General features: G+C 43.8%; 1 protein-coding gene and 1 long non-coding RNA gene across 2 annotated transcripts in view; one reads left to right on the plus strand and one right to left on the minus strand.

Moving 5' to 3' along the window:
- The window catches only part of CDK15 (cyclin dependent kinase 15), a 51022-nt gene that overhangs the window by 6415 nt on the left and 28046 nt on the right, over positions 1-16561 (plus strand). The window contains exons 5-9 of the mRNA XM_043525683.1: positions 583-677; positions 1476-1538; positions 4186-4309; positions 6219-6339; positions 11098-11191. Of these exons, the coding sequence (XP_043381618.1) occupies positions 583-677; positions 1476-1538; positions 4186-4309; positions 6219-6339; positions 11098-11191 (497 nt within the window). The remainder of the gene's footprint in view (positions 1-582; positions 678-1475; positions 1539-4185; positions 4310-6218; positions 6340-11097; positions 11192-16561) is intronic.
- On the minus strand, positions 6819-12512 carry LOC122462468. The gene is made up of 3 exons (XR_006285013.1): positions 12460-12512; positions 11069-11184; positions 6819-7069 (listed from the first exon to the last, which is right to left on the minus strand). It is a non-coding gene; the product is annotated as an uncharacterized LOC122462468 (long non-coding RNA).

Consider the following 16561-nt stretch of genomic DNA (forward strand, 5'->3'; position numbering starts at 1 on the left):
AACATGCTGAAGTTATATAAATGCAGTTGAGGTACTGTTAACTTAATAACTGCACTCTTGGCACTCATTAGAGAGTAGTTCTGTGGCGCATGAAGGTGTGAGAATTAACCAATATGCTTTTCAAAAACAGAAACTGGCAAAATCCTGCCTAACATCTAAACCGGTTTACACTGGCACAGATATCAGCACAAACTCCCTGATATTGTACTTCTTGAAAGTGACTACAAACCCTCTTCTGCACAAAGTCAACCTTGCCCCAAAATTGGGTGGCAGCTCCCATGTGCAGCCTGGGAAGTCATAGAATGTGCTGAATCAGCGCATCTTCTCAGAAACCATGAGAGAGGGCAAGTGGTGACAATGTTGCCAGCCTTCCTTTAGGATGAAATCCCCCTTGCAGTATACAAGGGGCCAGACTGTTTCATGAGGGCCATGTAACTCCCTCCCTCAGCTTCAGAGTATCTGGCCCAGCGATTTTTCCAGACAACCTGATTGATGAAGCCATGTATAACCCAGGCCATAAATATGCTACTTCCACTGCCAAAAGCAGCTCTTGGGCTCATAGCTTCATTTCTGTTTCACCAGCATCTCTTCTCAAGAGTCTGAAACACGCCAATATTGTGCTCCTGCACGACATTATCCAGACAAAGGACACTCTGACATTTGTCTTCGAGTACATGGTGAGTTGCTCCTTTGCTAGTTTGTTATGAAGCATCAAGAAGAGACCTGGTGATAGTATAATGAATGTTAATATTTCATAGCATTATAAAAAGAAGGTGTTACGAACAATTTCATTACAGTGATTATTTCTTTCACTCTCAATATCTGACTTCAATCTATATGGCCTTGGCTCTTCCTGCTTCCTTTCTCCCTTTAGTGACAGCCACATTCAAGAAGGGTCTCCCACCTTATTTGCACTACACTGGCAGAAGCTGATTTCCTTCATTGCTACCATGATAAAGTGGTGAAACCTGTGCTGTTGAGACACAGTTTCTCTCACCATTGATCTCAGTCAACAAGCTCCCTAATTTCAGCATCTGGTTTGGTAAAAATCAACAAAAAGACCCATTAAGCAAGCGGGAAAATACATGAGCCATGGTTTCCTCTATTTGCAATTTTCTGATGAATTCTGACCACTAGTAGCCCCTGGTTTTAAACTGTTAGGATGGGCCAACATGCTGATCAGGGCCCTGATTTCATATACCACTTAAGCATGTGCTTAACTTTAAGGATGTGCTTAAGTGCTATGCTGGATCAAGACTTAAGTGAAGTGTTTCTTTCCAGGGTGAAAAAAATACAACTTTGCAACCTATGTTGTTTTCTACACTTCAGTCACAAAAGGGTCACTGCCATTATATGTATGTTGTACCACTGTGGATTTGACTTAATAGTGTGATCCTAGTCAGTCTTCCCTAGAGCTGATTCACCTGCAGCTTTCTCCTAAGTCGTCTTTCCTTCTCCCCTCCACACTTATTTAGCACACAGATCTGGCACAGTACATGGCCCAGCATCCTGGAGGACTTCATGCTCACAATGTCATGGTGAGTTCTTTAAGGGACAAGTATCCCTTAAAGCATGAAATGTATGTTTATTTTCCATTATGGAGAATCATTGTAAAATGTTGCGGTGCTTAAAACATCTTAAATCTTTTGCTAATATCTATTTATCTCAAATACCTGACAAACAGTTCAGAGAAAAGATCTAGTTGTTAAAGATTCAACCATACTCATTCTTCAATTAAAGACTGAAAAAGTCCTCACTCCAGTTTTCTGACTGTTCAAGAAGGCTTCAACAACATCTTGTGGCAATGATTCCATCTCTATTTAATTCATTACTTTATCATCATCTCCCCACTCACTGGTCTCTTCTCAAAACTCAACAATCTATCCCTCCTAATATGGAACTATCTTCATGTCTCTAAGCTTTCTAGATCCCTTTTATTTCTGCTATATCTTTCTGAGGTAGGTTGACTACAAGCGAGGGTGAGGGTGTACCATTAATTTATAGAAGGGCATTGTAATATTTTCTATATCTTCTATCCCATTTCTTACACATCCTCACATTTTGATTGCTTTTTTTTACCTCCACTGCATACTGAGAAGCAGTTTCCATTGAGATGTCCACAATGAACACCCAGGTCTTTTTTCCTGAGTAGTTTCAGTTAATTTAGAACCCATCACTGTGTATGCATAATTCAAACAACTCCTCCCAATGTGCCCCATCTTACGTCTGTGAACAATGAATTTCATTTGTCATGCTCTCCTAGCTTTATTAGGCCCCTCTGAAGTTCCTCAAAGTCTTCTCCCATCTTGACTAATTTAAATAATTCTGTCATCTGCAGATTTTGCCACTTTACTCGTCGCCCATTTCCCCAGATCATTAATAAAGTTATTAAACTACACCCTTTCTGACGGTCAACCCCCTCTAAATCTTTTGCCTTGTTTAAAAATAAGGACTTATCTGAATCCTTGTTCAGATTTCAAACACTCTCAAAGTTCAGAGATGTCCAAGATCCAGTGTTTTTGTTTTGGCACAGTTCTACTTTTTACAAAATCTTCATCACATTAATATTCTAAAACAAAATGGCAGGTTGCAAGTTCTCTGGAGCAAAGACCATATCTGCCTGTATGTTTATATAGCACCTAGCACAATGATTCTCTGATCCTGGTCAGGGCATCTTAGTACTACCCTAACATAAATGTTAAATATCAAAAACATTTCAGAATATCAGAAATGTTTAAGGCTGAATTCTGGTTCCATTAACTAAAGACGAGTTTTGCCACTAACTGTAATGGGACCAAAATTCAGCTCTTAGGTTGTTTAAAAAAAGAAAGATTTTTTAGTGTATAGTAAAATAATTTAGGAAAAGCAGGTTCATACCCTGCAGTTTCTACTCTCCTGTAGAGCACTGGATGAGCAAATGGCCCCTATTCTAATATTTTTAAATTAATGTTACAATTCAGAATGGAAACCTAAATTAATTGGAATGGAATTGTGGAGCTCAGCCTTTGCCCATTATAATTCCAATATTAATGCCAACCTTGACTGACAGGGGAGATCTCAGAAGCGTGTGGGCAACAGTCACTTGCCCCTGAAGATGGAGCTGCTCGGCGTCTCCACTTCCAGAAAATGATGGGTCGGTGCAGTGCACCACACAAGTGCTATGCCACCAGGAAGGCTTGTTTAAAAAAAACCCAAAAAACTGTAACGTGGTCTGACTGACACTTGCATTAGTAAATATGAGCCAGCTGCCCTCCTTAGATGTTTTCATTCGTCATTGACAAGAAGACTGGAAAACAGCAAAGTGATTTACTATGAGCCTGCAGGAGGGTGTCCTAGGGCTTGTTTCTTTCATCCTTGCGAAGCAATTTTTGAGATCTCACATGGAAGATGCTATATAATCATATTTTGCATTTTTGTATCTGATTTTTTGTTTGCCTCTTTTCCAGTAGAAAAGCTAACCATGAATGTCACCTTTTTTTCTAGTCTCCAGGAAAGGTCTCAGATAAAAAGTGTTTCCCTCTGGAGAAGGCTAATAACTTATGCAATGAGTTGTTTTTTATCCTTCATGCCCTTTCAGACCCTGTTCTGGGCCTGATTCTCATTTACTTTAGGATCACTTTACACTGCCAGAGTAGTGAGAATCAGGCCCTCTGACTTTATTTTTTCCTTCTGAATCCTCTCTCTTCTCCCTCTTTTCTTCTGCGGTTTTTCCTCCTCTACGTACATTTTTCCTCTCTGGTGTCTCCCTCAGTGATTAACACCATTACCAGGACGTCTGACATTGCAGATGCTGCGTCTGTGCTTTGGGAAGCCTTAAGTCATCTTTGCTCCTAAAATAAACAGTCAGATTCTAAAGGGCAAAGCTTTTGAAATGCCCATTTAGGATATGAAGAGTGACAGCCCCTTCACTGCCACAGTATGACACGCTGAAAGCATCAGGGAGACTGGTAGGAAGCATATAACCATCAGCTGAAGTAACTATCGAAGATTCCATAATTTTTATTGTTGCAATTTTCCAGTCCCCCCGCTCAGCCTGTGCCACTGCTTAACAAGTTGACAAAGTTTTTACTGATTCCTCCCTCCCTTTTGCACTGTTTCATTGTAAAGGTTTTCCTGACATTCAGAGTAAATACATTGTTGCAAAATCCCACAGATCTGCTAAAGTTTGTTGCCCGTTTTTTCTAGCTCTTCATGTTCCAACTTTTGCGAGGCCTGGCTTACATCCACCAACACCACATTCTTCATCGTGATCTGAAACCCCAGAACTTGCTCATCAGTTGCCTCGGCGAGCTCAAATTAGCTGACTTTGGTGAGTCACTGCTTAGTTACAACAAGCACATCTAAGAGCCGTGTTTTCACATACTTATATTTACGCATCCAAAGCCACCAATGGGTAAGTGAGCATAACCTCTCTCACTGCACTTCAAGAAAAAGCATTTCTGTGATCAATCTGTAGACCTGATCCTCCTCTCCTTATACTGGTTTACACTGAAAGTAACTTTATTTAAAACAATACAATTCCAGTAGTATAGGAGTAATTCCAGGGAGATGAGAATCAGACCCTGACATTAAATATGTTGCATACAGAATAGATGATTATGTAGGGAAGGGTAGAGATTTTATTGGCATGAACTTGCTTTGCCAAAACTGAATTATACAGGTCATCCCAAATGTGGGCTAATAAAACTTTCCTTCCACACCATCATGTATTCTGCATATGCCACATTTTACAGGACAAAATTATGTTAGAAATGTTTGAGATTTACTTTTTTTTTTTTAAATTGGCAGCATTTGTTACCCTTCCGCTCTGTATTGTCTGTAAAGTCAGTTCATCTCAGCCCCACACAGCCAATGATACGGACCTTGTAGATAGAAAAAAAAAAAACTAAACTTCCAGAAACCTTTAAAATAATTTTTATAAAAATCATAACGTCTTGATTTTAAGGTCTGATAATTTGAGATCTAAGAGGGCTACGAATAAAGGCCTTGAATTCTCCCTTACACTAAGGCCCCTTTATACCCCTCTCGCAGTTACACCCACTTTAAGGGCCAAGCTACAGCAGTGTCAAAGGGCCTTAGTGTAACTGAGAATTCAGGCCAAATGCTTCAGAGCTGTGGGAAGGAGAGATTCTCAGCTCTCCAGTGGTATAAGGCTTCCTTTTTCCAGCCCTGATGAGTCTCACCATATTTTGGGACAGATCCTCAGCTGGTAGTGTTGCCACTTTTGGGTGGACATATTCCTGAAGGTTTCATCACATGACAATCTTTAATTAAAGATTAATCTTTAATTCCTGGGGACTACAGGACAATCCTGGAGGGCTGACAATCCTACCAGCTGGTGTCAATGATCATAGCTCCATAGAAGTCCATGGATGGAACTATGACAGTTTTTACACCAGCTGAGGATCTGCCTTTCTATCTCAATCTGCCGGGATCTAGGACTGACTCTGGCACATCCTGCACTTCAGATCCATGTCATTTTGAGGAGTCAGGAGAGAATGTCACATTTTGCAGGAAGGAAAGAAACATTCTGAAGGTGTTTGTTCATTCTAAAACGGTAGCTGTCTGAAGCTGCTCAGAGGTTTGCAATGCCAATAGTTGTCTCACCCGGTTTGAATCAGTGGGCTAAGTGCCTTAGAAACACTGAAAAGGTGGAAGATAAATGCAATTTTTCCCATGGCTATACATACTGTGTATGTATAAAATGTATGCAAATATTATGTATACACAAATCAGCATATCTGCTGAAACTGGATATTTCAGACAAAATCCAAAACTTTTAAAATACATGTCATACATATCTTTAAACTGCAGGCTCTCTCCATTCCGAAACAGATAAATTAAGTACCACAAAAGGTAAGTATAAGTGGGTTTTTAAGCAGAGACCTTAGAAGCCAAGGTCCATCTGCTTTGCATAAAAATCAGTGGCATGTTTTTTAAGAGCAGGGCTTTGCCCAGTGTCCTCAGTCAAAACATCCCGTTTTCCTCCTCACTGATTTACAAAATGCAGCAGGTTGTATTCTACATACTTTGTATGTATCTGTTGATTGTAAAGTGCTTTGGGATCACTTAGGATGAAAAGTGCTACAGAAAAGTAAACTGTTCTTCTGATTCTTAGGACTCGGGTACTGTCCAGGCAGAAGGAAGTGGGATGTCACAATGAGTTACAAAAGGGACATGAAAGTGTAACTAGATACATGTTTTTCCTGTTCTGGCAGGTCTTGCTCGTGCCAAGTCCATCCCCAGTCAGACATACTCCTCTGAGGTGGTGACGCTCTGGTACCGTCCTCCTGATGTCCTACTCGGAGCCACTGATTATTCTTCTGATTTGGATATCTGGTGAGAAACCAACTTTGACACATTTTGGTATCTCTCAGGGAAACTGAACTATCATTTGCCTCATCTTTAGATGACTGAAACGGAGTCAGCCAAGTTTGAGCAAATATAGACTGAAAGATGTATCAAGGCCTGTGAGTAGTGAAGGTGCTGTGCTTATACTGTTCGGTTCCTACAAGTGGCAAACATCAGTAGCTATGCTTTCAGGAATGCCATCCTCATATCTCACCTATATACCTCCCAGAGGTGTCATGAGTTCACTAACCTTTGTAAAGCACTTTCAAATCTAATGCAAACGTGTATTATTCTGGAGGTATCTGATTGGCCAAGGCTGTGGTATCATTCTGGAAATACTGGTTTCTGGACACATGATAACTAGAAGAATTACACCAAGAATAAATCTGACCTTTGATAACAAAACACAGCTCTGGCCATCAAAGAGTCCTAGATGGGTTTGGAGTTAGAAGGATATTTGGATTATCTTTACTTCTGAGATACCTCATCTTTTACACCACTGTTCATTTCCAAACACATTCCGCAGTTAAAATAGGCAAAGTCCCATGCTCTATACAATTACACAACTGAGTAAACTTCTGCTCAACTTCACTCCTTCCTCAAGCACCAGTTAATACCTTGTAACTCCATCATTCTGCTATGACCACTTCTGTGCCTGGACAAAGACCTCATTAGGGTCTTTGGGGGACTGGGCAGGAGCCTAATAGGCTGACAAAATCTGCAAGAAGCACAGGGAGACTTGCATTAGCAGGTGTGTGCCCAGCAGAACTCCAGCGCCACAAGGCAGGCATATTCTCCAGCAGCATGAGGCTTATCGGAGGTTCTGGTGGCCTGGGTCAAGAGGGCAGTGCAGGGGAGTGGGAGCTCTAAGTCTCTTCCTCTCTCCAAGGCTACTGCCACTTTAATTGCATCAAATTTTCAATGACTAAAATAACTTGTTTCTCCATTATAACGGCTCTCAGCAGCTAGGCAGATCTAAATTGGAATGTCCTCCCCCCGCCTCTCTCTAAGCAGCCACCAGTCCATTGGCTCTCCCCAGGCTAAGCCACCTACAGCCCCTCATGGACTGCTGAAGAAGATGCCTGCCTGCCTGCCTAGTGGAACATGCAGTTGTACTCAAAGGTGTCAGAACCTTCCCAAAAGTAGGGGGGCTGCGGGCCCACACCTGCCCTCCGAAGCCCCACCCCTGCCCTGGGCCGGACAGGGAGCCCAGGGGTGGGCTCACAGGACGGGGGCTGCTCTCGGCCCCCCTGCTCCGCAGGCAAGTGGAGGGTCTGCACGGCTCCCACAACTGCCCAGGCTCCCTGGCCGGGCTTCACACTGGCCTAGCTGGGGGGTGGGGCCTTGGGGGGGAAGAGGAAGGGAAGGGGGTGGGGTCCACTCCGGCAAAAAGTGGACAGGACAGGCCTGTCCACTTTCAAAAAGTGGGAGGGCTATGGCCCCCTTGTTCCCCCCCCTCCCCTGGTTCCAGCGCCACTGGTGTACAAGGCAGACACCTTCTGGTACCTGCCCTCCTGCTCCTCACTGACTCAAGGCCAGTCCACGGGCCTGATCATCCCCTAAATGTATAAACCTGGGGTTCCTGCTGTACAAAGCCAGGATCTCTGTTGCATAATTTTGCCCTAATGTACCATGTAGGACACAGGGGCTTGTCTATAAAGATTTCATCCAGCACTATCTGTCACCAGTAGCACAGCATAAGGGACTCTGAGCCCCACTCCATTACATTCCAGCACAGCACCTTTGTTATAACACCTCCTTATAATAATAGCATTCAAAGTGTTCGCCTTTCAGAAAGACGTCATGCTGAGAGAATGGAAAGTATGTGAACTCTATTCCCTGACTTCCTCTCACAAGAGTCATTTATTATCTTGATGTAGGCTCTATATAAGTTCAGTTTTTATCTATTAGGAAAAGATGTCCAGTCACACAGACGTAACTTGTCTATCAGGAAAAAAGAAAAAAAATCCTCTTCTTTCGGACATAGCAATTTACATGAAGTTGGGTCGGAATGCCCTTGGCAATGGCATGCGACAGTGAGTGTTAAAGCCTTGGTTTAAAGGAACCAATTATAAAAAATAAAACATGATGGCAATTCATCCATAATGCGCATGAGCAGCAATACTGTCAGTGGGAGGCACATGGAAAGTGAATAGGGCCTTGAATAGATTAAGAGAGATATAGAAGGAGGCTCACTAGCTCTTGGACTAACTTGCAGAGCTTCTTTAATCTCTTTCTCTTGCTCTCTTTCTCCCTCACTGTCTTTCTGAGACCTTAGAAGATTCAATTAAGGGACTTCAGGGAGACTAACAGAATGTTTTGGGAAGATTACACTGAACATCAGGGAAATTTTTTTTTAAACAAAATTCTTTATGAATACTTAGAGTTGGCTTTCGGCAGCTGCTGGTTTTGTGAGTACTGCCAGCTTGGCTGTATATCTTATTTTCAGTAAACCCCACCCCCACAAGTGCCGAATATAATCTTACAGGAATATTACACCCAGGGCAGATTCATGCAGACCTGGAGCCCCCATGAGGTCATTTGTTGGGGATCTGTCCACTGCAAGGCCCTAGATTCAACATTCTTCTCATTCCTGCCTCAAATTTCTCTGCTCTCTATGCCAGTTAGGGCACTCAAAGGTGTTTAAGGACAACAGGAAATGCATCCAGAACTGGGAACTGTACTTGAAGATGAGGGGAACGTGTGGATGAAGGTTTCCCATTGAACAGGAGGAGGGGGAAACCTGCAAATTACCCTCCTCAGTGACATGATAAAGAGGGAGAGAGAAATCCTGAATCCTCAGAGGGCCCAAGTTCTTATCACCACAGAGATCACCACCGTACACCACATGATGTAGCCCAGGAGCATGGGCAGCAAGTATCACACTAGCATTTGAACCTGTCCCTGGTGAATTGAGAGATGCTGTGACAGTAGATTTGGTAGCATTGTCTAAACCTGCCTTGATTACACCCACTTGAATTGAAGAATCTAATACCAAATTTTACATCTCATTGCACTTCAGCAATTGGTATCTTATTTTACAGCCCACATGAACATCAGGAACTTGTTGAAATCACAACTGTAGGCCCCTTCGTGAGGGATTTTACAAAGGGATTTAAGATAGCGCTCCCTACTATTTAGTATTGGGGTTGGTAGGAAGGTCTGTTCAGGTTGGGTCACAGGATATGGAAGAGAAAATCCAGGAAGTACCCAAAAAAGGCAGAAAACACTCTTAATTGGGTTAGATGCTAATCTCACTTGCCCCAATTTTACACCAGTGTAACTCCATTGAATTCAGTAGTTACTCTTGATTTATACCACAGCAAGTGAGATTAGCATAAAGGCCATACTCTGATTCTCCTGTATCACAAGTATAAATCAGAGGAAACCCAGTGAAGCAAGTGGAATTACCCCAGTTTAAAATGGGTGCAAGTGAGAGGAGATTCATGCCCCCAAGCTATTGAATAATCACAAATGGAGCAGTAAAATGCCCCATTGCATTTTTCCCTTGTGGAAGAATTTGCTATTTGATCCCACCTACTTGTTTTTCCCACCGATACACCCCTTCATCTCCACTGATTCCTCCATAAGGTAGCTCTACAGAACAGAAATCCTTTGAGAAGCTTGTAGATATGAAGGGGCAGGGAGCCTCAAGAATAAAAATTCAGAAATTTAAGAAAAGAAATAAAGAAAAGAAAAAAGGAAAAAGCAAATTAAACGATTGTGTGCCTGGGCCTAACTCTTAGAAAATTTAAAATAAAATGTTGTTTTTAGAAACATCCTGCGTAAGACAGCAATGAAGAAGCACTGCTCATTCCTATGGGGCTGGATCCAGAATAAATACCACGAAGGCTACTGAAAAGCCAAAGAAAAAAAGAAGGGATGTGGATATACACTGAGGCAAATGTAAACATTTAAAAGTACATATTTAAATATTACAGAAGCACAGCTGCCAATTCCTAATTCACAGCAAATGTTAACTGAGCGTGGAAAAACTTGTTGAGTTCTACTTCCAGTTGTCACCCCTACTAGATCTCTGCACTAATGATTAGCAGCTCTGGATTTCTGTTTCCTATATTCTTTTCTGTTCAGATTGGAACTCTATTGCTCTAGACCCTGTGTCAGATGGCAGTTTAGGTAACAGATCAGTTTTGCAACACCCTTTTATGTCACTTACATGTGCAAACTTCCTAGCAGGACAGAAACCCTGGCCTTGATCTTGAAGAGGTGGAGTGCACCTCCAATTGAGAGTTAGAGACACTTGTGGCCTTGACGTCTTAGATTAAAATAGCAGCCCTGGCAGCACTGTACTGACTTATATTTATCAAAACAGGCTCTCCAGAAAGCTGCCTGGTTCTATCTACCTCATCTTGGGGGCTGCAAATAAATTAGGCCTGATATGAATCGATGTAAGACATCACAATCTCACTGTTGCTGCTAAAGCTAATGACCATTTCCACCTAGCATTTCAAAAGCCATAAAAAAAAGCCCTATCTGTATCACTGTGTAAGTGCCAGGGACCATTACTACAATACTATCTATCACCCTACCCAGAGTTATATTAACATCTAGGCCAACATGCTGAAGGATAGACTTTTTTTACCTATGTGTATATATATATATATATATATATATATATATATATATACACACACACACATACATATATACACACACACACACACATATATACACACACACTGTATGTGCCGCTTACTTGAATGAGTTGGTATTTCTTTTTTGCAGGGGTGCAGGTTGTATATTGATTGAAATGCTCCAGGGTCAACCCGTGTTCCCAGCAGTTACTGGTACTCTGGAACAGCTGGAGAAGATCTGGGCAGTGAGTAAAATACAGCCAGGAAATTGAGAGGAAAATATCAATGTTGTTAAATTTTACATCCTGAACATGGCTGCTTTATACAAGAGACGTAATTTGGTTTGAATCCTCAGTCCGATGTGCTAAGTTTACAGATATATCCTATAAACCATTTTATATTTGGTAACTTTCCTACAGTCACTCGAGTGCATCAAAATGACTTTCCTTTGATGTTTGTCATCTCATCAAAAATTTAAAACCAATTACACTGACATCAAACTGAAGGAGTCATAAAAGGTATGTCGTTACTGCAAATCCTGTTCCCTCTAGTTAACACCCTTACTTGTCCAAGACATAAAGTAGATTGTCCTCTTTAAGAGGTGCTGACATTGTCCTAGTGCAGCATTTCGCAGATTGGGCTCCTTACTCCAGGGGGTCCATGGGCCCCACTGATCAATTCCTCCCCCGCCCTCCCTCCCTCCCGTGCCAGTATCTCCTGCACACTGGGGAACAGCTGTTCAGTGACATGCAGGAGGAGCTGGGAGGGAGGGAGAGGAGTGGGGGCGGGACACGCTCAGGGAAGGGGGTGGAAAGAGGAGGGGTAGGGGTGGAACAGGAGCGGTAAGACGTAGGGCAGGGGTGGGACCTTGGGGGAAGGGGACAGGGCCTGGGGCTGAGTGGGGAATTTGGGGTTCGCGAAAAATTTTAAATCAAAATGGGGGTCCTTGGGTTGCTAAAGTTTGAGAACTGCTGTCCTATCGGCTTATGCTGCTGATTTGTGACTGCTGCACTGAAAATGGCAACAAGATTCTGGGCTGGTCTATACTAGAAAATTAGGTCGGTAGCTAAAGTGACCTATATCCTGTGACAAAGTTCCTCCTCTGCCTTGGTGGGTCCTGCGCTTATTGGCAGATTTGCTCGCCTCAGAGATTCACGGCACCCTTGCTAGTGGCTCAAACCTGCCATCCACTCAGCTAACCTCATCACTGGCCAGCATGGGGGAAACGGAGAACAATCCCCACAGTCTCTGGGTCCCACTTAGTGGGTCGGGGGCAGGGCAGATCCCTTTCCAATTTAGACCTTCCCTTCTAGTGTTTCTCACAGACCAGGTCAACTCCTCCTGTGTCTGATCGGGGGATGGGGCGGGGGATGGGGGGAACCCCAGCTCACCCTCTACACCGGGTTCCAGCCCAGGGCCCTGTGGATGGCAGCTGTCCACAATGTTCCCTGTATCAGCTGTGTGACAGCTACAACACCCTGGGCTACTTTCCCATTGTCCTCCCCCCCAGCACCTTCTTTATTCTCACTGCAGGATCTTCCTCCTGAAGCCTGATCACATTTGAACTCTTCACTCCTCCAGCAGCACACCTTCTCACTCCCTGCTCCTGGCACACCCCCCTACTAACTGATGGGAGGTCCTTTTTAAGCCAGGTCTCCTGATTAGCCTGCCTGCCATAATTGAATCTAGAAACTTCTTAATTGGCTCCAGGTGTCTTGATTAGCTTGCCTGTCTTAATTGGTTCTGGCAGGTTCCTGATAGCTCTAGGGCAGCCCCTGCTCTGGTCACTCAGGGAACAGAAAACTGTTCATTCAGTGGCCAATATATTTGCCTTCTACCAGACTCCTGTATCCCACTGGTCTGGGTCTGTCACAATCCCCATGTAAACAGCACTAGGTCAATGGAAGAATTCTTCTGTTGACCTAGCTACTGCCTCTCAGGGAGGTGGATTACCTGTGCTGACAGGAGAATCCCTCCCATCAGCATAGGTAGAGTTTACACTAACGTACTACAATGGCACATCTGCAGAGCTGTTACTGTAGCGTTGTACGTGTAGACAAGCCCTTTAAGGACACAGTCCTATTCCCATTGATGTTAATGTCAACACTATCATTGACATCCATCAAGGGGAGTAGATTGAAGGCCTAAGCCCATTCAAGAGACTACTCAAGGAACTGTATGCTGCTGGATAATTAAGAGGATTAGGAAAAATCAACAGGGTCTGCCATCGTTCTGTATCACAGACCCACTCAGAAATTCTAATTTTCATTTTTCATCTGGTTCCAACTGATGCTGGACTCGAACTATGGGTCTACTGATATCCATGGGATTCCTGGTGCACCAGCAGAAACCAAGAAAAAAAGACAGTTACCTTTTCCTTAACTGGTGTTCTTCGAGATGTGTTGCTCATGTCCACTCTATATTAGTTGTGTGTGCTCGCCACATGCACTGGTGCCAGAAGCTTCTCCTTTAGAAGTATCCATAGGGGACCGGCTCTGGCGCCCTCTGGAGTGGCACCCGCATGTTGCAGTATCAGGGGCGCCACCATCTCCCTCCACCCTCAGTTCCTTCTTGCTGGAAACTCTGACAGTGGGGAAGGAGGGCAGTTGTGGAATGGACATGAGCAACACATCTTGAAGAACACCAGTTACAGAAAAGGTAACTGTCTTTTCTTCTTCGAGTGCTTGCTCATGTCCATTCCATATTAGGTGACTCCCAAGCAGTACCCCTGGAGGCGGGTAGGAATTCATGGACGTGTCGATTGCAACACAGCTCTGCCGAACCCAGCGTCATCTCTGGCCTGCTGAGTGATGGCATAATGAGAGGTAAATGTGTGAACAGAGGACCACATTGCAGCTCTACAGATGTCCTGGATAGGGATGTGCGCCGGGAAGGCCACCGAAGAAGCCTACACTCTCATCGAGTGGGCTCTGACAATCGGCGACGGCGGAACCCCCGCCAGGTTGTAACAGGTCCGTATGCACGAGGTGAACCAATTGGAAATCCTCTGCGAGGACAGCTGGTGACCCTTCATCCTACCCGCTGTAGCGATGAACAGTTGAGTCGATTTTCAGAAAGGCTTAGTACCATTCTAAGTAGAAAGCCAAGGCCCTCCAGACGTCCAGGGAGTGAAGACGCATCTCTTCACTGGTCTTGTGCGGTTTGGGACAGAACACCAGGAGGAAGATGTCCCGGTTCATATGGAAAGTGGAGACCACCTTTGGCAGGAAGGCTGGGGGGAGCCGCAACTGAACCTTATCTTTGTAGAAGACAGGTTACGGAGGTCCTGAGGTCAAGGCTTTAATTTCAGAGACCTGTCTTGCCGATGTCACCGCCACCAGGAACGCAACCTTCTGCACCCACCACAAACTGGTAGTGGTGGGGCCCCACTGTAAATCGGAGGAAGCATCTGTGACCTTGAAAGATCGCTATATGGAAGCATGCATCCTTCAAGTTGAGGGCAGCATACCAGTCTCCTGGATCCAGGGAGGGGATGATAGAAGCCAAGGAGACCATGCAGAACTTTAGCTTCTTTAGATACTTGTTGAGGTCCCTCAGGTCCAGGATGGGCCACAGACCACCCTTGGCTTTTGGATCAAGAAGTACTGGGAATAGAACCCCTTGTTTCTGTACTCGAGAGGAACTTCTTCCACTGCACCCAACTGTAGCAACCCCTTTACCTCCTGTGCGAGGAGACTCTCGTGAGAAGGGTCCCTGAAGAGGGACGGGGAAAGGGGTTGCGGGAGGAAGTAAACTGTAGAATATAACCCTCCACCACAGTATTGAGGACCCAGCGGTCTGAAGTTATAGCTGTCCATGCAGGGAGGAAAAAAGAAAGGCAGTTGGAGAATGGCAGGACAGATGGATCCGGGGTAAAGTCTGGTAGGTCACCCTTGAGCGCACACTCAAAACGCTCGCTTGCCCCCCCTACTTATTGCGGGTCGAGCCTGACTGGGCAGAGGGAGGAGGTGGGTGGTTCAGACGGTGCTTGTCGCCCCTACTCTTCATATGGGGAGGCTCCTGTTGGGTTTGACTTCCTTGGCCCTGAGATTGCTGCAGTTTGAATGGCTTACAGGCTGTACCTGGAATGTCGGTCCCCTATGGATACTGCTAAGGGAAAAACTTCTGGCACCGGTGCATGTAGTGAGCACACACACCTAATATGGAATGGACATAAGCAAGCACTCGAAGAAGAACTAGAAGGAATAAGGAGAGACCAGTAGGAGTATTCTAATGAAGTCTATTGGGGAATTCACTAGGGGACATAGAATTTCTGAATGAGAACTCATTTCTATGACCTGCAGTGTCCCATCCTTTATTTGTGCTGCTGAATGACCTACATCTCCCTGCATCTGGGCTAAATCAAGGTGGATGTAACCAATATATGCGCTGTTGTATATTGCTCTTGGTCATTGACTCTTCAGAAACATGAAACATTAGCTTCTTGTTGTTTTTTGCTTTGAGTGGCCAACACTGCCATCCTCTGGCCACATCTTCAGCTTCTCTGTGGACTTACCCCTCTGAAATGGGACTTTCCCAAAGGTGATTGATCCAAAGAGGAGAAAACACAGAACTCTTCAACCAAGGCAGTAGGAAAATGGTTCTTTAGCCTCAAGCCTGAGGCTATGTCTACACTACAAATTACTTTGGTTTAATTTAGGTCACTATATATCTGAGCTGTTTGAAAGTTTCTTATGCGTTGGGTTAATAATTCATACTACAAAAGACAGAAATAATATTTAAGAATCAGGAAGGAAGGTCTAAGAGCCATGAAATAGTTAATCCATTACACAGAAGGTTCGTTGTTGTTATACATTACATCGGGAAGATGACTATACTGAGACCAAGATTTTCAGAACTGATTAGCGACTGTTGGGTGTCCAACTTGGGACACTTTAAATGATGTTTAGAGGATAGGTGCTTGGTATTTTCTAAAAATCAGGTCTTTTAAAATGTCCCAATTTAAGTACCAAAAACGGAGGCAACCTCCATCACTAGTCACTTTTGAAAATCTGAAACAGAAATTTTGCCATTCCTATATCAGATGTAGTGATGCTGCACCGTGAGAGTCTGGAAGGACAAGATGCCTTGTTTCCTTGAGCAATTTTAACTTACTAATGCTAATTCTAGGCTTCTTGTTTTTCCATACAAAATGTTTGATAACTTGACCCAGAGATTTGTTATAGCTAGATTAAAAGAATGTAGGAAGGACTTGTAAAGGGTAAAGTAATCTTAGGAGTATGTTCATATCAATTAAATATATAGAGTCCAGGCCTAGATTCCAATCAGGAATCTATTCATTGAGGGGTCAAACTCAAAACAAAGCCCTGGATCCCAATCCCTGAGAATTTAACAGTGGACCCAAATGTCATGGTTTGCGACCACATCAACTTTTAAAGAGCAGACTGAAAAAATGTATTTCTAGCTTCTGATGAAATTGTGTAATTGATACTATATACTGGTATTCTGAGCCCATGCCTCATTCACACTCCAGTCCAGCAAGGCATTTAACCATGCACTTTAATCCCTCCCTGCTCAGCAAAGAACTTAAGCACATACTTACAGTTAAGTGCATTCTTAAGTACTTTGCTGAACAGGATGATCTGCTGAATTGG

Source organism: Chelonia mydas, chromosome 11 (genome assembly GCF_015237465.2).
Source record: "Chelonia mydas isolate rCheMyd1 chromosome 11, rCheMyd1.pri.v2, whole genome shotgun sequence".
NCBI lineage: Eukaryota > Metazoa > Chordata > Testudines > Cheloniidae > Chelonia > Chelonia mydas.